The sequence below is a fragment of the Chiroxiphia lanceolata genome, chromosome 5 (assembly GCF_009829145.1).
Source record: "Chiroxiphia lanceolata isolate bChiLan1 chromosome 5, bChiLan1.pri, whole genome shotgun sequence".
NCBI lineage: Eukaryota > Metazoa > Chordata > Aves > Passeriformes > Pipridae > Chiroxiphia > Chiroxiphia lanceolata.
The window spans coordinates 48,761,543-48,776,667 of record NC_045641.1 but is presented as its reverse complement, the minus strand read 5'-3'; the positions used below and the strand labels follow the sequence as shown (position 1 = coordinate 48,776,667).

The following is a 15,125-nucleotide window of genomic DNA, read 5'->3' as shown; positions in this document are numbered from 1 at the left end:
GATATTTGTAAGGGAATGTTTAATGAAATCTATGCCTCCAAGCACAGCAGAAGTAAAAACGGAATAGAGAACAGTATAATTCACTAGCTCCTCAGGTTTCATAAGGAAGTGGCGTACCTTTTATTGTATCCCATGGAGCATAAGCGCGGCAGAATTAAAGGGTTTCTAAGTGACAACATAATAGGAAATTACAAGTTAAAATAAGGGACACTTAAAAAACCCAAACCAACCAAACAAACAAAAAAAAACCAAACTAAACCAAACAACAAAAATCACCAAAGGTGAGCGCTTTATCACACTTGAGGTTGCTTGGGTTGCACAGGGAAGGCTGTTTTTAAGAAAATGCCTTTGCGAGGGAACTTGAATCCTTCCCTTTACGAGGGAAGCTTGTCCCGAGCAGAGGCCGCGATAAAAGCGTTTGCTGCGGGGTGAAAACTCCGCTGCCCGGTTACAGCTGTGGCACCGCGTCCTGCTGCCTCCGGCCCCGCTCCGCCGGGCGGAGCTGCAAGAGATGAGAAGAGGGAGTGCGGTCGCTTCCAGGGAGGGAGGGAGGGAGGGAATTGCGGAGCGGGGACCGGCAGCTGCTCCCGCCCATCCCCCTTCCCACCGCGCGGGCTTTTCGAATCCTTCCCCCTGTCCAATGGCAGCCAGGTCTGCCTTCGCGCTGGCCAATCACAGAGCGGGGACGGCTATAAATAGAGTCCCCCGCGGCTGCCTCCTGCACAGGGATTGCTTTCTCGAGTGCAGGGGCTGCTCCGCAGGACATGGCGCGCACGAAGCAGACGGCGCGTAAGTCGACGGGCGGGAAGGCGCCCCGCAAGCAGCTGGCCACCAAGGCGGCCCGCAAGAGCGCGCCGGCCACGGGCGGCGTCAAGAAGCCGCACCGCTACCGGCCCGGCACGGTGGCGCTGCGCGAGATCCGCCGCTACCAGAAGTCGACGGAGCTGCTGATCCGCAAGCTGCCCTTCCAGCGCCTGGTGCGCGAGATCGCGCAGGACTTCAAGACCGACCTGCGCTTCCAGAGCTCGGCCGTCATGGCGCTGCAGGAGGCCAGCGAGGCTTACCTGGTGGGGCTCTTCGAGGACACCAACCTGTGCGCCATCCACGCCAAGCGCGTCACCATCATGCCCAAGGACATCCAGCTCGCCCGCCGCATCCGCGGAGAGCGCGCTTAAACTTCATCAAACGGATCTTTCAGACCATCGAAAACCCAAAGGCTCTTTTAAGAGCCACCACATGGCCACTAAAAAGAGCTGTAAACTCGTAGTCATGCATAGGAAGTAGTGTGTTTTCCTGTGTTTCGAGTGGCTTTACGTTAAGCGAGATCTGACACCTCAGGTAAGTACTAAACAGAATAAATTAATTACATGTCAAGGGAGTTAAATCATGACTTCAGCATTAAACGGTATAGTGTGCTGAGGTGATTGTCCTAGGACAAATCTTTGTTCAGGGTGGATATTGCTTTCTACACGTTTTCCCAGATACTTAGATTTTGGCTGTTAAGGAAAATGTTGTAATCTACATTTGCCTTCCTTTTCTGAAGGGGAAGATACCCCGCTGGAATATGTATTTTTTTTATCCGTTCGGCTGCGCGTCCGTAAAGCTTCCGTACAAACTGCCTGAATTCATAAAGGGGTGGACCTTTACAGAATTCTGCGGTGACGACTAGAGAATTTAAGTTTATTGTAAATGCTTTCTGCTGTGCTGCCTATACTTTATGTTCTCATGGTAACGTTACGGCTAGTTTTCCTTTCCAAACATTTTTCTATTGTTATTTTTGGAAGACTCTGGGGGCTTGGTTTTTTTCGGAAGCTGCAAGAAGTCCTTTCCCGCCTTTTCTGGAAGGGCGCTTGGTCAGTAGTTTTTCCAGTGTTTTATCACTCCTAGTTGAGTATTGCTGTCGTGAGAGACGTCTCGCGGGCATTTTCAGCCCTTCTCAAACACCCACATTTATTCCGAGATAAATGTATTTCCAAAGAGCTGGGGCAGGGCAAAGGCAAGGGTATTTTCTGCGAGTCACGTTTTATGAGTTGTGCTTTTTCCTGGTATCTTCTCTAGGACACGCTCGTGGCATCCTTAATGTTTCTGAATATCCTGTATGGATTATTAGAGATGTCAGTTTAGATCAATTTTTCTCTATCACTGTTGAGGCTCCCGAAAAGATTTTCTGAAGTTACCACAGAGGAAGTGTTTTCTAAGGAGTATCTGTGACTAAAAACTTGTCAAGTCTAGAATTATTTTTAAATGGAGACTCTTCCTTATCTGTTGTATTCAGTGATTTTTGTGATCCTACCTGGAAAACAGATTTTTCCCTGACTGTAAATTCAGTTGCACATCCCCTTGCACTCCTGTTTGATAGATCTACAGTTGGTGACTGAAAAATATACATTTCCAAAATAATTTCTGATTTTACTTCGCCTTTTTGTTTGTTTGGGGTTTTTTGTTGTTGTTCTGGTTTTTTTGTTGGTTTTGTTTGTGTGTTTGTTTTGTTTGCTGGTTTGGTTAGTTTGTCTGTTTTAATACTGCAGGTCGTTTTATATAATTTAGAGACCTTCCCGTTTCATTGAATTATTGGAAGTAATGCCCTTTTCTCTGCTACAAAACTGTACCTGTGCCTTTAAGAAGCGGTTGGATTGAGTTGAACACAGCCCTCGTTTTAACTCGGAAACAAAGAGTCCCCGAGAATTGCTTAGAGGAAATATTTCTTCTGAAAAACGTAAAAACTGCAAGAGCCTTAGTTCTCTCTTAACTGCCGATACGCTTCATCTTATGAATTTTCCTTTCTCTGTGTCAGGAACTTGGACTCTGCAGCAAAATCTGACCAATCAAGTGCCTCGACACACCATTTTCTTTCTTCCTGTTTTCTCACTTTCAGCCATTTTCTGATGCTTAACCTCGGAGGGATAAAAGGGAGGGGGGAAGGTATCGGGAATAGTGCTCTGAGGATTAAGAAGTCTCTGCTCTGATTTATTCATCCCACACATTTTTTCGTTGACATAGGACTTGTATTTTTCAGAACAGATTTTTGTTTTCTTTGAGCAGAATACCAATGGGATTACAGGAATGAATTTTAGTGAAAACAAACTCATTTCCTATTACTGTCATAGACAAAGTTTTTTTTATTAATCTGAACCTGTTTACATATGCTTATAATCAAAAATGCAATAAATCAATTAAAAGTAAGCCAGTGGTCAAAATACTGACATTTGGGTCAAAAATTATGTGCTTTTTTTTTCCATGTGCAAGATATAAATTATTTTTGAGGAGTGAGATGGGGAAACAGGTTTTCTTTTCCTTAATCTCTCCCATTTTTTATCTAGTCTTTTTGAGATCTCAGCCTGTTAATAAATAAAGTATTATTGGGATTCATTCAGAGAGTTGCATGCTTGAATTGTAAAAAACACTTAACACTCCCATCAGCTGAGAAAAAAACAGAAGTGCAGTGATTTTTTTTCAGGAAGGGAGAGCTCATATAAACCCTAAATTATAATGTCTAAGTCTGAAGTAGTTTTGGGGTGTATTATAAAAGGGTGTAATTTACACATAGGTGACTTAGTGCAAGACTTCATAACTCAAAGTGAGAATAAAAGTGGAGGTTCCTCTTGTGCCAGCAAGATTTAGCTGCATTTCTGTGCTTTTTGCAGGAGAACCTGAGATAAATGGATGCTGCCAAGTAGAAGCTGGATGTGAGCAAGACCTGTGTGTTGACCAGCTGGGCATTGACTTGTAAATTGCTGGTGGTACTCAGGTAAGATGCTTTTACAGGTGATCTTGGATGCTCAGCAACATACTTGGCTAAGACTGTTCTGGGCTCTTTAGCCATCCTCCATGGATGAACTGACTCAAATTCAAATCACTGCATGGAAAAATATACTTCCTGACAGTCCAATGGGTAAGATACAGCATAGCTACTGAGGTCCTAGTGAAATACTTCATTTCATCAGAAATATATGAGAGAAGGTCTGATGAAAGTATCTTTCTAGAACCAAAATATTTGAATCGGTCCTGCCTGGCACCTATTAGTTTCTGAAAAAATCTGAATAGATATATCCATATGAAAAAGAGATGAGATTTTAGTTTCAACTACCTATTGTAATGTACGTATTTTGTAAAGGTGATATGGTGGTGGTTTCCATTCAAGCCAGTATGCAAAGATAGTTCCTTAACATGTTTTCATTTGCAAATCCTTCTTGTGGAATCACCTATTGGTTACAGTCTTCAGTAATCACAAGCAGTGAAGTCTGAGCTTAGCCAGCCTCAGCTCTCCTACAAGCCTGGCCAGTACTGCCCTGCTGCATCATTGCCTCTCTCTTCTTTCCCACTTTTGATTCATGTTGTACCTTCAAGCTAGATATAAGCAGGTTTCAGATTGCAGATGTGCAAACAACATTGTTGAAACAGTATGAACATTTTTTAAGATTTCGTATTATGTATCAGAAAGTACTTTGTCAGATACTGTTGCCATGGATTTAGTTGTACTGGCCACAACAATTGGGTCTGATCCTAGGATCCTGCTAATTAATGCACTCTTCTAAGTGAAGGTTTCCAAATTGTCTTTTATTAGTTCTCAGCTTACAACTTGAGCTGGGTGGATCTGGAGAGTGACCACTACACCAGAAATTATCCCTCAATCACACATGTACCACCCAGCACTCCACTTAAGTCCATCACTTGTTCCTGGTCAGTTGTCTCTTGATTTTTATTTTTTTTTTAATTGCTTTTAACTGCTGTGTAGGTGTCTTTTGTCTGACATTATCTCAGTCCTTGGAATTGTTTCTTTAGTCCTTCCTTACCTTTTTCATTCTTCTTTTGGCTAGTTGTATATTAGCAACAGTAGTTTCTCAACAAAAACTTTTCTTTTTGTCAGCTCTTGTGGCCTAATGCAACAACCACTTCAGCTGTTTGTGCTAAGCCACTAGTACTTCATGAGACTATGGAGAAAGAAGAACACAGTTAATAAAATTTCCTCTGTAAGACCATGAAGCAGCAGAAAATGGAAAGCTCTGTTCTCAGTAAAGCTGATAGAGCAATAAAAGGGACTAGTAATAAAAAAAAAAACCAACAAATTAGAGGAACATAATATATAAAAACAATGCAAACCAAGTTTGAATTAAAACCATTTGTACATAAAAAATGTAAGCCCAACTGGTTGGAGGCCTCAGCCCCAAGCTGCAATAATGGAAAAAGTTCAGTGAAACAAATCCTACAGCTCCAGGGACACTGGGGCTGCAAAAGACATATCCCAACATTGCTACTTCCACACTATTCTCACCTGTGCCACCCACGGTGCCCTGCACCTCAGTCTAAAGCTGCTTTTAGGTTTGGCTTCAGGTTCAAAGAGCCACAAAGCCTAGAGCTCCAGGGACACTGATGCTGCAAAAGGCATGACAAGGGGAGCATGGCACTGCCCCAGCATTGCTTTCTCCTCACCTTTCTCATCTGGACCACCCACTATGTTTTGGGTCAGCGTTAATGTTCAGAGCTCCACACTCAGTGAGGCTGCAAAAGGCATGCCAAGAGGAGCATGCCACTGCCCCAATACAACTCCTTCCACATCTTTCCCATCTAGGCCATCCATGGTGCTGCTCACCTCGATGTTAGCTGACGACTGCCTTTAGGGCTAGGGTTAGGGTAAGGTTTCAGAGTCACAAACCTGGAATTGCAGGGACACTGGGGCTCCAAAGAGCTTGTCAAGGGGAGCACAACACTGCCCCAACATTGCTCCCTCCACACCTTTCTCATGTGTGCTTTTTCAAGTTTTCATATATCGACACCGTATGGCTACAGTTCCATTTCTATCTTTCACACTCTTTTGTCTCTAAGCACTGAGATTTTGCTAGCACAGTACTGTGAAGATACTTTTTTACTGGGCTTGATCATTCCATCTTTACAATCAGAAAAGTCTGTACTCTGCTATGCTGTGTCATCTGTTCTTTTTCTCATGTGGAATTTAAATGTATTCAAGATATTAAAAAACCTAATCAAATATCCTTTATGTCCTTATTGCTTCTGTTTCTACTTTCTACCCTCCCCCAAGACAATATATTTCTGAAGATCTCACAACATTTTTTTGCATGCCTGCGCCATACCATGAATATTTGATATATTTACGACCACCCCCTTTCTCTCTTCACCTGGATTTTTGATTTGTATGTTATTACAAGCACAGTTATTACAACCTGTAAAGCTTTACAAAATTCTGGCCTGTAAGAGCTTCAACCTGTGATGCTATCAATAGGTAAGTAATTGATCCAGAGGGCTCATGATATACTTTTTTGTAAGTGTTCCATATGATTCCATGCAGTATGTCAATGTTGTAATGAACATGAGGATGTAGATCTTAAAGCATGATGTAAGAAGCACGACAGAAACCCAACCCCCCCCCAGACCTGTTTCTGGGACACAGCCTTTCAGGAACAGCTGACAGTCAAATGTAAATCTTTGTGTGTTTCAGATGTCAATTCTATGTGCTGAGGTTTGAACATTTCCCAGATTCATTTAAACTACTGATAGTCCATGAAAAGCAGGTAAGATCTCCAGTGCACGAGTGTAATGATAAGTAGCATTTGGGAATTGCTGTATGCTTTACTGCAGTCAAAGAGCTCATTGTCCAAATCATTGTCACACTGAGATTAAAGGAGTTCTAAGCCATAAACAGTTCTAGTTGCTATTCAAGTTAGTTATATTGTGAAATAAAACGTTATGGCAGCTTTCTACCATCCACCCCTTGTTCCCTTCTCCTAAATGAAGTATGGTGCTGGTTTTTGGAAATGAATGTTATTTTCCTTATTTGGGCCAATTTTGATCTTCCCACCAGTTCTCCCAGGCAGAGTCATCTAACAGATTATTGGTTTTGTTTTTAGGAGAAACAAACATGTTTGGGAAAAAAATGAAGATCATTTACATGGGTTCAGGCTAGTTCACTTCCAGAAGAGAGAATTTTAAAAGTCTGAGAGTGATAACTATACATACACCAAAGAAAATGCAGGGGATTGCCAGCATTTGTTGCTTCAGGGTTGCTTTGGTGTTCTCAATCTTGGCCAATATAATACAGAAATTTCACTAGACCAGATGTGTCACCTCACCTCTGCATCCAATGCCTGAAAATTTTAACAGTCAGCAACATTGCCAGTTCTTGCTGTTTTGCTGTTTGTTTAGGAAGGTATGTGCAGAATTTGAGTTCACCTTGCAGCTGCACAGATACAGTCTATGCAGCAATAAAACGAACAGCCAGACTAACATGAAGTAGTCAATACTGATTACATGCTGTGAGGACTGAATTGGTGGGTGTGTGTGTGTATATGCAGATATTATATGTTTTCAGAGATCTGTGACTTTGAGATCTTTAAATAGGAAGCATAGGGAGTTCTTAACATATCCTCATGAGATTTATCTAGCTTAATGGTCCTGAAGTGAATGACTAAGACTCCATTAGAAGTATTTCAAAATACCCAGTATTTTACAAGGTCTTCTATAGGATGTATTTTAAGAACACTTTCAAATACTAATACTTTTTATCCTCAAGAGTTTTGGAGGTGGAGATTTTTTTTTTTTGGAGCACATTATAAATAATGTTTAAGAGTTACTTTTTATTAGCCATTTAACTAAAAGTACAGTTAAAAGTCCCCACTAATTCACCCAGCTGTTCCATTATAGATGCATAACTCAACTACTACACCATATAGGACAGGCAGAACTCAACTACTACACCACATAGGACAGGCACTCTCACCCATATCCCCATGTTCAGATCTCAGCACATTGAATGGCATCTGAAACCACACAGCTCTCAGACCCTTCCTGAAACCCTCCATGAGGCTCCACCCGGTGTTCGCTGTTGCAAAAAGGATGGTATTGTATTCCTTCTCCTCTTACATACCTTTCTGTAACTCTTGTTTATCCATCAGTCCTAATGATGCCTTTACTTAACATTCTGGTTTCTGTTTTGGAGTTGATAATTGCTTTTTCTTTCTGAATGTAAGAGGCTTATCTGACTGGAAGATGATACACACATGCTAATGGATCAATCACTATTGTAGGAGACTCTAGATGTAGGAATCAAAGAGAAGACTGACTAATGGACTTTATAAGAATGTGACTAAGCAGAAAAGCACAGAGGGCCTCGGATTAGGGAAAAATAAAAATCAGATGCACCATGACACATCCCTAAATGCTGTAGTCACAGTTCCAAAACAGGCAGTTACCTAACTTATAAAATAGATTCTTTCAGTATATTTACACAGTTTCATGAAAGAAGGCTGGAGAGTTTTGAACAAAGATATTTGGTGAAGACGGAAATGGAAAAAAAGCTAAAAGATAACAACAGCTTGCAAACAAGCTTGCAAACAAACAAACAAAACAAATCCTAACAAAACTAACCAAAATCAAACCTGTTGTCTTATGTTTCTGCATTTGGAAAAAGTAATTTAGATAAATCTATCTTCTAAAAAGATAGCAAATTCCTTTTTGTACATGTATCTACTAAACTTTTGAGGGGATAAGGGAAGGAGGGCAAATGGAAAGAACTAGGTAAATTTCTTATGCTAAAATGTGTGAGCCATTATTATTAATAAAAAAGAAGGATGCAGGGAGATGGGGTTGTTGTTACTGAAGCACTTCCTTGTTTTTTCTTCTCTTTCTTCAAAGATCTCACACAAAATTATGCCAGTGATAATGTTTTATAATGCTTATATTTCATAACGCTTTGAGTTCTCACAATATGAAGACTAAATGCAAATTAAAACAGAAATCACATCAAAACAAAGTCCCTAAAAAGTTCTTTAGAAAATTCTCATTTTCACACTTTTTGAAGACTTATTTATGATTATCTCAATATTGCTCTGTTAAATAAAAAGATAATAATAAATTATCTTTAGATAAAAAAAAAATTTGTGGGAAATTGTGCTGTTAAAAAGAAGAAAGGGAAAATGGCCCAAACATTTTTTTTTTATTTTGAAATTTTGTTTACTCTCAGTATAAATTAGTTTAATAGTATCTGTGTCAGGAAGTAAAATTTATTAGTTTGAGCAAATATATCTTAATCTAGGAAAATTAGTAACATTAGAACAATGATCTATATTTTAGTGTTGACAGTTAAAAATATGAGTAGCATTCCTATTTTAAATGGCACGTGTTTAGCAAGGGGATAACCCAAATATTAGTGTAATAGAGAATCGTAATAGGTTTTAATTTCCATTAAGGTGCAGAGTCGCATACTTCCCCAGCAGGAAGCATTCCCAGAAAACGATGTAACCTGTGGTGCCTTCCTTACCTGTCTGTCCTCTTAGAAGAATTCTTTAGGCTCTCAGCTATCCTCGAAATGGCCAAAAATATGCTTGATGGGTAAAGGGTATGACAGATAAATATGTACGTGTTTGCATGTGTGTATGCATGTGTTGTGAGGGAAAAAAAGAAAACAACCAAACAAACCCCAAGGAAACAAACAAGCCAAAACGGCTGAACTTTTCACGTTTAAATCCACAGGAAGAAAATTCTACATGACATTTAACAAACAAACAAACAAGAACAAAAAAAAAAACAAAACAAAACAGAAAAAAACACCTCCCTGCTCTTAGCACGCGGCTTGAGGGTTTCCTCCCCTCCCCTTTCAAGAAAGACTTAGTAACAGACTTACTCAACTTAGTTACTTAAATTAACTTAGTAGCAGTAACTGAGTAGAAGCACTTAGTAACAGAAAGAAGCTGTAGGTTGAGGTGTACAAGGCTGAGAGAGATTATATAAATATACCCGAGGAAGGTCTCTAGGAAGGAAATATTAATAACAAAAAAATTTAAAAGCAACACTTAAAGCGTCCAATGCACAGGCAAACGCCGGGATGGGCGGGCAGAGAGCAGCGGCGGGGAGCAGCGGCGGGGCGGGAGCGCCGAGCGCGGTCCCGCATTGGTCGGATTTTGCCGCAGACCCACGGGGAGGGACGGGGAAGGGAGCGCCGCCGCCCCTGCTCCGGGTACCGGCGGAGAGGCAGCGCTGCCGCGGAACTGTCACCCGCGCAGGGGACACGGCCGGAATGGCACAGGAAAGCAGCAAAGGGACGCGCGGGCTGACAGCGGGCAGGGGCAGCGCAGCGCGACCCCGCTGCGGGAAGGGCGGTGCGGGGCCCGGCCCAGCCCGGCAGAGGCGGAACCGCCGCGCGCGCCTGAGATCCAGAGCCGGGAAAGAGCCTCGGCCACCGAACGGCGGGAAGCCCGGAGGGGGGCGGGGACTGCGACTGAGACCCCGCCTCCGGCAGCAGTCCTCAACCAGGTCGGCACTGGGGAAATAAAGTGCTGCTCCAGGGAGCCTTAAGTGTTAGACGTTCCTTGCGGGAGGCAGTGTCATGTCTGGCAGAGGCAAAGGCGGGAAGGGGCTCGGCAAAGGCGGCGCCAAGCGCCACCGCAAGGTGCTGCGCGACAACATCCAGGGCATCACCAAGCCGGCCATCCGCCGCCTGGCTCGACGCGGCGGCGTCAAGCGCATCTCGGGGCTCATCTACGAGGAGACGCGCGGCGTGCTGAAGGTCTTCCTGGAGAACGTCATCCGCGACGCCGTCACCTACACCGAGCACGCCAAGAGGAAGACGGTGACGGCCATGGACGTGGTCTACGCCCTCAAGCGCCAGGGACGCACCCTCTACGGCTTCGGCGGCTAAACTCAAAAAAGTCGCAGAAGTCATTGTTAAAATCACCAAGGCTCTTTTCAGAGCCACCCACAAATTTTACAAAGAGAGCTGTTTGTTACTGCAGAGATTGTGGATGCAAATGAAAAGTTGCTAACTCAGCAGTTGTACGATATTACATTCTAATAGAACGTGTTATTTACTCTTGTTTGCATACATTACATAGTTTATAAGATAAAACCCCATAGTGTATTAGCAATTACAGCTCCGTTTAGGAAAGTGTGGTGGCTCTTAAAAGAGCCGTTGGGTTAATTTAAAATTCTTCTACTTGGAGCTGGTGTACTTGGTGACAGCCTTGGTGCCCTCGGAGACGGCGTGCTTGGCCAGCTCGCCAGGCAGCAGCAGCCGCACGGCCGTCTGGATCTCCCGCGACGTGATGGTGGAGCGCTTGTTGTAGTGCGCCAGGCGCGAGGCCTCGCCGGCGATGCGCTCGAAGATGTCGTTGACGAAGGAGTTCATGATACTCATGGCCTTGGAGGAGATGCCCGTGTCGGGGTGCACCTGCTTCAGCACCTTGTACACGTAGATGGAGTAGCTCTCCTTCCTTGCTCTCTTCCGTTTCTTGTCGCCCTTCTTCTGCGTCTTGGTGACCGCCTTCTTGGAGCCCTTTTTAGGCGCTGGAGCAGACTTCGCCGGCTCAGGCATCCCTAACGTTTTCTTTCCAACCTTTTCGCTGTAGCTCAACAACATCGAAAATGGCGCCTGCCCCCTCCTATTTATAACGGCGTTATGCAAATTACAGGATTGTAATTGTTCCATTCCTATTGGAGTAAAAAATACAACGTAATTACAGGCACTTCCTTTCTGTGACTGTCACAGCTCAGGCGCTGCATTTGTACTGTTGTGCTTTGCGGTTATCGTGAAGGCAGTACTGCTTTAAATAGCAAAATTATGTAAGTACGCAATAATTGCTGCCTTGAGTTTACGTTTATTAGTGAAATTATGTAACGCCTCTAATCTTAGCACACCGGACATTTTGATATAGCTGATTTTTCTGGACCTTCAGAAATTTTGTTTTGTGTTACATGGCTGATTCTTGGTTTGCACAACCAGAACATTTTCACAGTAAGTCTATCGCAACCTTAGCTCAAAAATCAGTAATAAACAGCTCTCGTTGTGAAATTTGTGGGTGGCTCTGAAAAGAGCCTTAGTGGTTTTATTGATGTAATTTTAGTGACTGGAGTTTAGCCGCCGAAGCCGTAGAGGGTGCGTCCCTGGCGCTTGAGGGCGTAGACCACGTCCATGGCCGTCACCGTCTTCCTCTTGGCGTGCTCGGTGTAGGTGACGGCGTCGCGGATGACGTTCTCCAGGAAGACCTTCAGCACGCCGCGCGTCTCCTCGTAGATGAGCCCCGAGATGCGCTTGACGCCGCCGCGCCGAGCCAGGCGGCGGATGGCCGGCTTGGTGATGCCCTGGATGTTGTCGCGCAGCACCTTGCGGTGGCGCTTGGCGCCGCCTTTGCCGAGCCCCTTCCCGCCTTTGCCTCTGCCGGACATGTTGTTCGTCGTCCACGCGCAAACGTTGCAATGAGTAAAAGAGCCCCAGCGCCTGTATATTGCTGTCGGTCCGACCTGGTTGAGGACTGCGGCGGGGCAGGGCCGGGGCGGGACGTTCGCGCCATCGCTCCCATAGAGGGCCGGGGCGGCCGCGGCTCGGGAGGGGCCGCGGGAGCGGATCCGGGCGGAGTCATTCCCTGCCCGCGACACAAGGCCCGGCTTCTCGGCCCCGCCGTCGGCGCTCTCGGGGCCGGGGGGGAGCGGGCTCTCGCCGGCCACAGGGCTGCTGCAATATCCGGCCAGTTGTGGCGGCGGGGCCGCGAGCGCCGCGTCCCGCCCGCGCTCTGCCGGCGCTGAGCCCCAACAAAGGGCCCGGCCGGGCAGCCGAGAGGGGCCGGCGCGGTGGGCCCCGTACTACTGGAAATCCACCCTTTACTACCGAGAGCTGAGAAAAAGTAGTAAGGTGGGGGGGGGTTGTTTGTTGTTTTGTGGTTTTTTTTTTCCTTGAGGGAAAAAAATTATTTTTGCAGGGAGGAAAGTCTTTTGTGTGTCCCACGTCTCTGACTTAATTATCACGTGGCCTTGTGTTTATGAGACTGACGTCCTGATGAAAGAATTGATTTGTGTCCCTTGTCTGATGTACCCACAAAAAACCTGTATTGCTTCAAGTGCTTTTAAAGATGTGACAGGTGTTTTGTCATTTTCATAGTCTAACTCTTTATTGATACATATTAAACTATTTCTTTTGCTGGGTTTTTTCCTTCACATAATGCTACTTTTTGAATGAAAAGCGGTATTTATTATTATTATAGTTCTACAGCTGCATTCACAAGGAAAGAAGGACACAACGCTTTGATGAGTTGCATCATCTTAATCATCTTTAGTAGTTTCAAGTGTCCAGATGTTACTTTTTGGTTTTTGAAAATGCATGTTTACTTCCTCCCCTACTTTTTTCTTGCATCTTGTCTTTTTTTCAGTACAGTTAGTTTATGCTGTAGAAATATGACCCATATATTATATGTTCCTGCAAGGAGTTATAAGGTTTTTAGATGATAGCAACACTCAACAATTTAGAAAACTAGAAAACTTGCAGCTATAAATAGCGAGGTATGAAGCATAAAGGCAATTAGGCTTAATATTTTAATCTCAATAACTAAAAGATCTACAGTACCAACCTGCAGCATTGCAACCCAGCTTCTCAAATGTGATTCTAAGGTTCATCACGGACTTCAGAAATCTTCCCAAATAATCACAACTGCTAGACAGCTGTGCCTTATCATCAGTATATTTGTAATTATCCCTAGTGCTATGTGCTAAGTGTCTCCTGCTGATGATCTAGCCATTCTATAACTTCTCCTGAGAGTTCATCTTGGTCCTTTTCTCTGTGTTCCACACAGAGGAATACACCAGACCAAAATGAAATTATGCTCAGAAATCAATCTAAATTTCCATTGCTTATCCTACTATGCTTAAAAGTCTACATTTTTATCTTTGCTTGTTTACTTTGGTTAATATTCTCTCTTGCTTTGTTTTTTGGGTGTACTCTGCTTTTCACAGGTGCACTCTGTAAGTCCAAGAAAATACATAACTTTCTGGCTCTTCTTCTTCATCAGATGATTTGTCCTTCAGCATTTCTGACTGGAGAGACTGCAGAAGGTGGGATATTAATGTCAAGATACTACTCAAAAATTCCATTTTTTGGATGGAGCCTATTTAGGTAATAATCACAGAGAGAAAAGAATTGTCTTTCTGACATGACATTTCAGAATAAGAAAGAGAATTTTCCAGAAAAATCTGTGTAGGGCTCACCCAGGAGCTGCACTGGCAAAACACTAACAGTAGCTTTGCCTTTATGAAATGCTATTGCTTCCTGGACACTTCCAGCTGGAACAGTTACCTGAACAGGAGAAAACTGTCAGCCTGTAGCACATGTTCACGTGGAGGAGATAAACCATCCAGGGGAACGAGACAGAGTCCCACAATTCATACTGTTTCATAACACGACATAGGCTGGTGATTCCATCAAGCTCTGACATCTTTTAGTTGTTCTAGAGCTGCTGATGAAATCTTTTCTCTGTTCCCTCCCTTCACACTTAGATTTTCTGATTCTGCATTATTATTTCTTTTCAATGCTCCAAAGCTTTGGTCAATCACTGGAAACTCAATTCTTACTGAAGTGAGATGAGTGACAGGGTATTAAGGAGTACCAACTATTCCGTTTTGTGAAGAGGTTTTTTTAGACTGTTGAGAGAAATACAACTGCCTAGATTAATTCCCCATATATTCTGTCTAAACAGTGCTTTCTCCTTACACAATGAAGTCATATTAACAATAAAACAGCTGGAATTTCTGGTCCATTATACATTCAAACTACAGATTAGAGAGCACATTTAATTTCTAGGATTATCTTGGTTTTAACTTAGATACTACCATCCAGTATTTATTACATCTCAAAAGAAATACACATTATTTCACGTTACAAATTAAACCAGAACTTCCATCTCATTTAAAGTGCTGAAAAAGAAACCATGTTCTGTGGGCCAAAAGAATTAATTTGAAATACCATTATGTGTTTGTGTTCCACAGTCCTTCTATCTTTTCTGGTTTCGTTTTTTTCCCTTTAATATCTATCTCGTGGCTGTTAGAAAAGCAGATTTTTATGAGAAGGTATGCTGCTACTTGAAGGGAAAAAAAAACCCACCCAACAGTAGCAAACCTCTTTGCAATTTTCTATAGTTTTGGGGTTTTTTTTCGCCTGGAGAAATTGCCGATAAGCACATTTGGTCGGTACGAACCCGTGCCCTGGCAGCCGCGGGGGACACACGGTCCGAGCGCTCCGGGTAACCTCGAGGGCGGCACAGGCCGACCTTCGCCGCCGGACGGTGGGATCGAAAGGGCTCGTTCTTACTGGCTGGTGAAATTTGAATCATTGTCCAATAGTAGCGAGGTTTTTA

The 15,125-nt window shown here is 43.5% G+C and overlaps 3 protein-coding genes across 3 annotated transcripts in view; 1 reads left to right on the top strand and 2 right to left on the bottom strand.

Moving 5' to 3' along the window:
* Nucleotides 1-10,822, top strand: part of LOC116787389 — a 28,395-nt gene extending 17,573 nt beyond the window's left edge. The window contains exons 4-6 of the mRNA XM_032688956.1: nt 748-1,167; nt 9,824-10,263; nt 10,313-10,822. Of these exons, the coding sequence (XP_032544847.1) occupies nt 748-1,167; nt 9,824-10,263; nt 10,313-10,648 (1,196 nt within the window). The 3' untranslated portion in view covers nt 10,649-10,822. The remainder of the gene's footprint in view (nt 1-747; nt 1,168-9,823; nt 10,264-10,312) is intronic.
* Nucleotides 10,823-10,875: 53 nt separating this feature from the next.
* On the bottom strand, nt 10,876-11,352 carry LOC116787013 (histone H2B 7). Its single transcript, XM_032688226.1, has one exon. It carries the CDS (start codon nt 11,318-11,320, stop codon nt 10,940-10,942), a length of 381 nt encoding a protein of 126 aa, XP_032544117.1. The 5' UTR covers nt 11,321-11,352; the 3' UTR covers nt 10,876-10,939.
* A 445-nt stretch (nt 11,353-11,797) lies between these two features.
* LOC116787015 (histone H4) lies at nt 11,798-12,198 on the bottom strand. The gene has a single exon (XM_032688228.1). The coding sequence runs from the start codon at nt 12,169-12,171 to the stop codon at nt 11,860-11,862; it is 312 nt and encodes a 103-aa protein (XP_032544119.1). The 5' UTR covers nt 12,172-12,198; the 3' UTR covers nt 11,798-11,859.
* Nucleotides 12,199-15,125: the final 2,927 nt, after the last annotated feature.

Bases quoted from the DNA above. Each gene is read 5' to 3' on its own strand.
- LOC116787015 (XM_032688228.1), bottom strand. From the start codon at position 12,171: ATGTCCGGCAGAGGCAAAGGCGGGAAGGGGCTCGGCAAAGGCGGCGCC.
- LOC116787013 (XM_032688226.1), bottom strand. From the start codon at position 11,320: ATGCCTGAGCCGGCGAAGTCTGCTCCAGCGCCTAAAAAGGGCTCCAAG.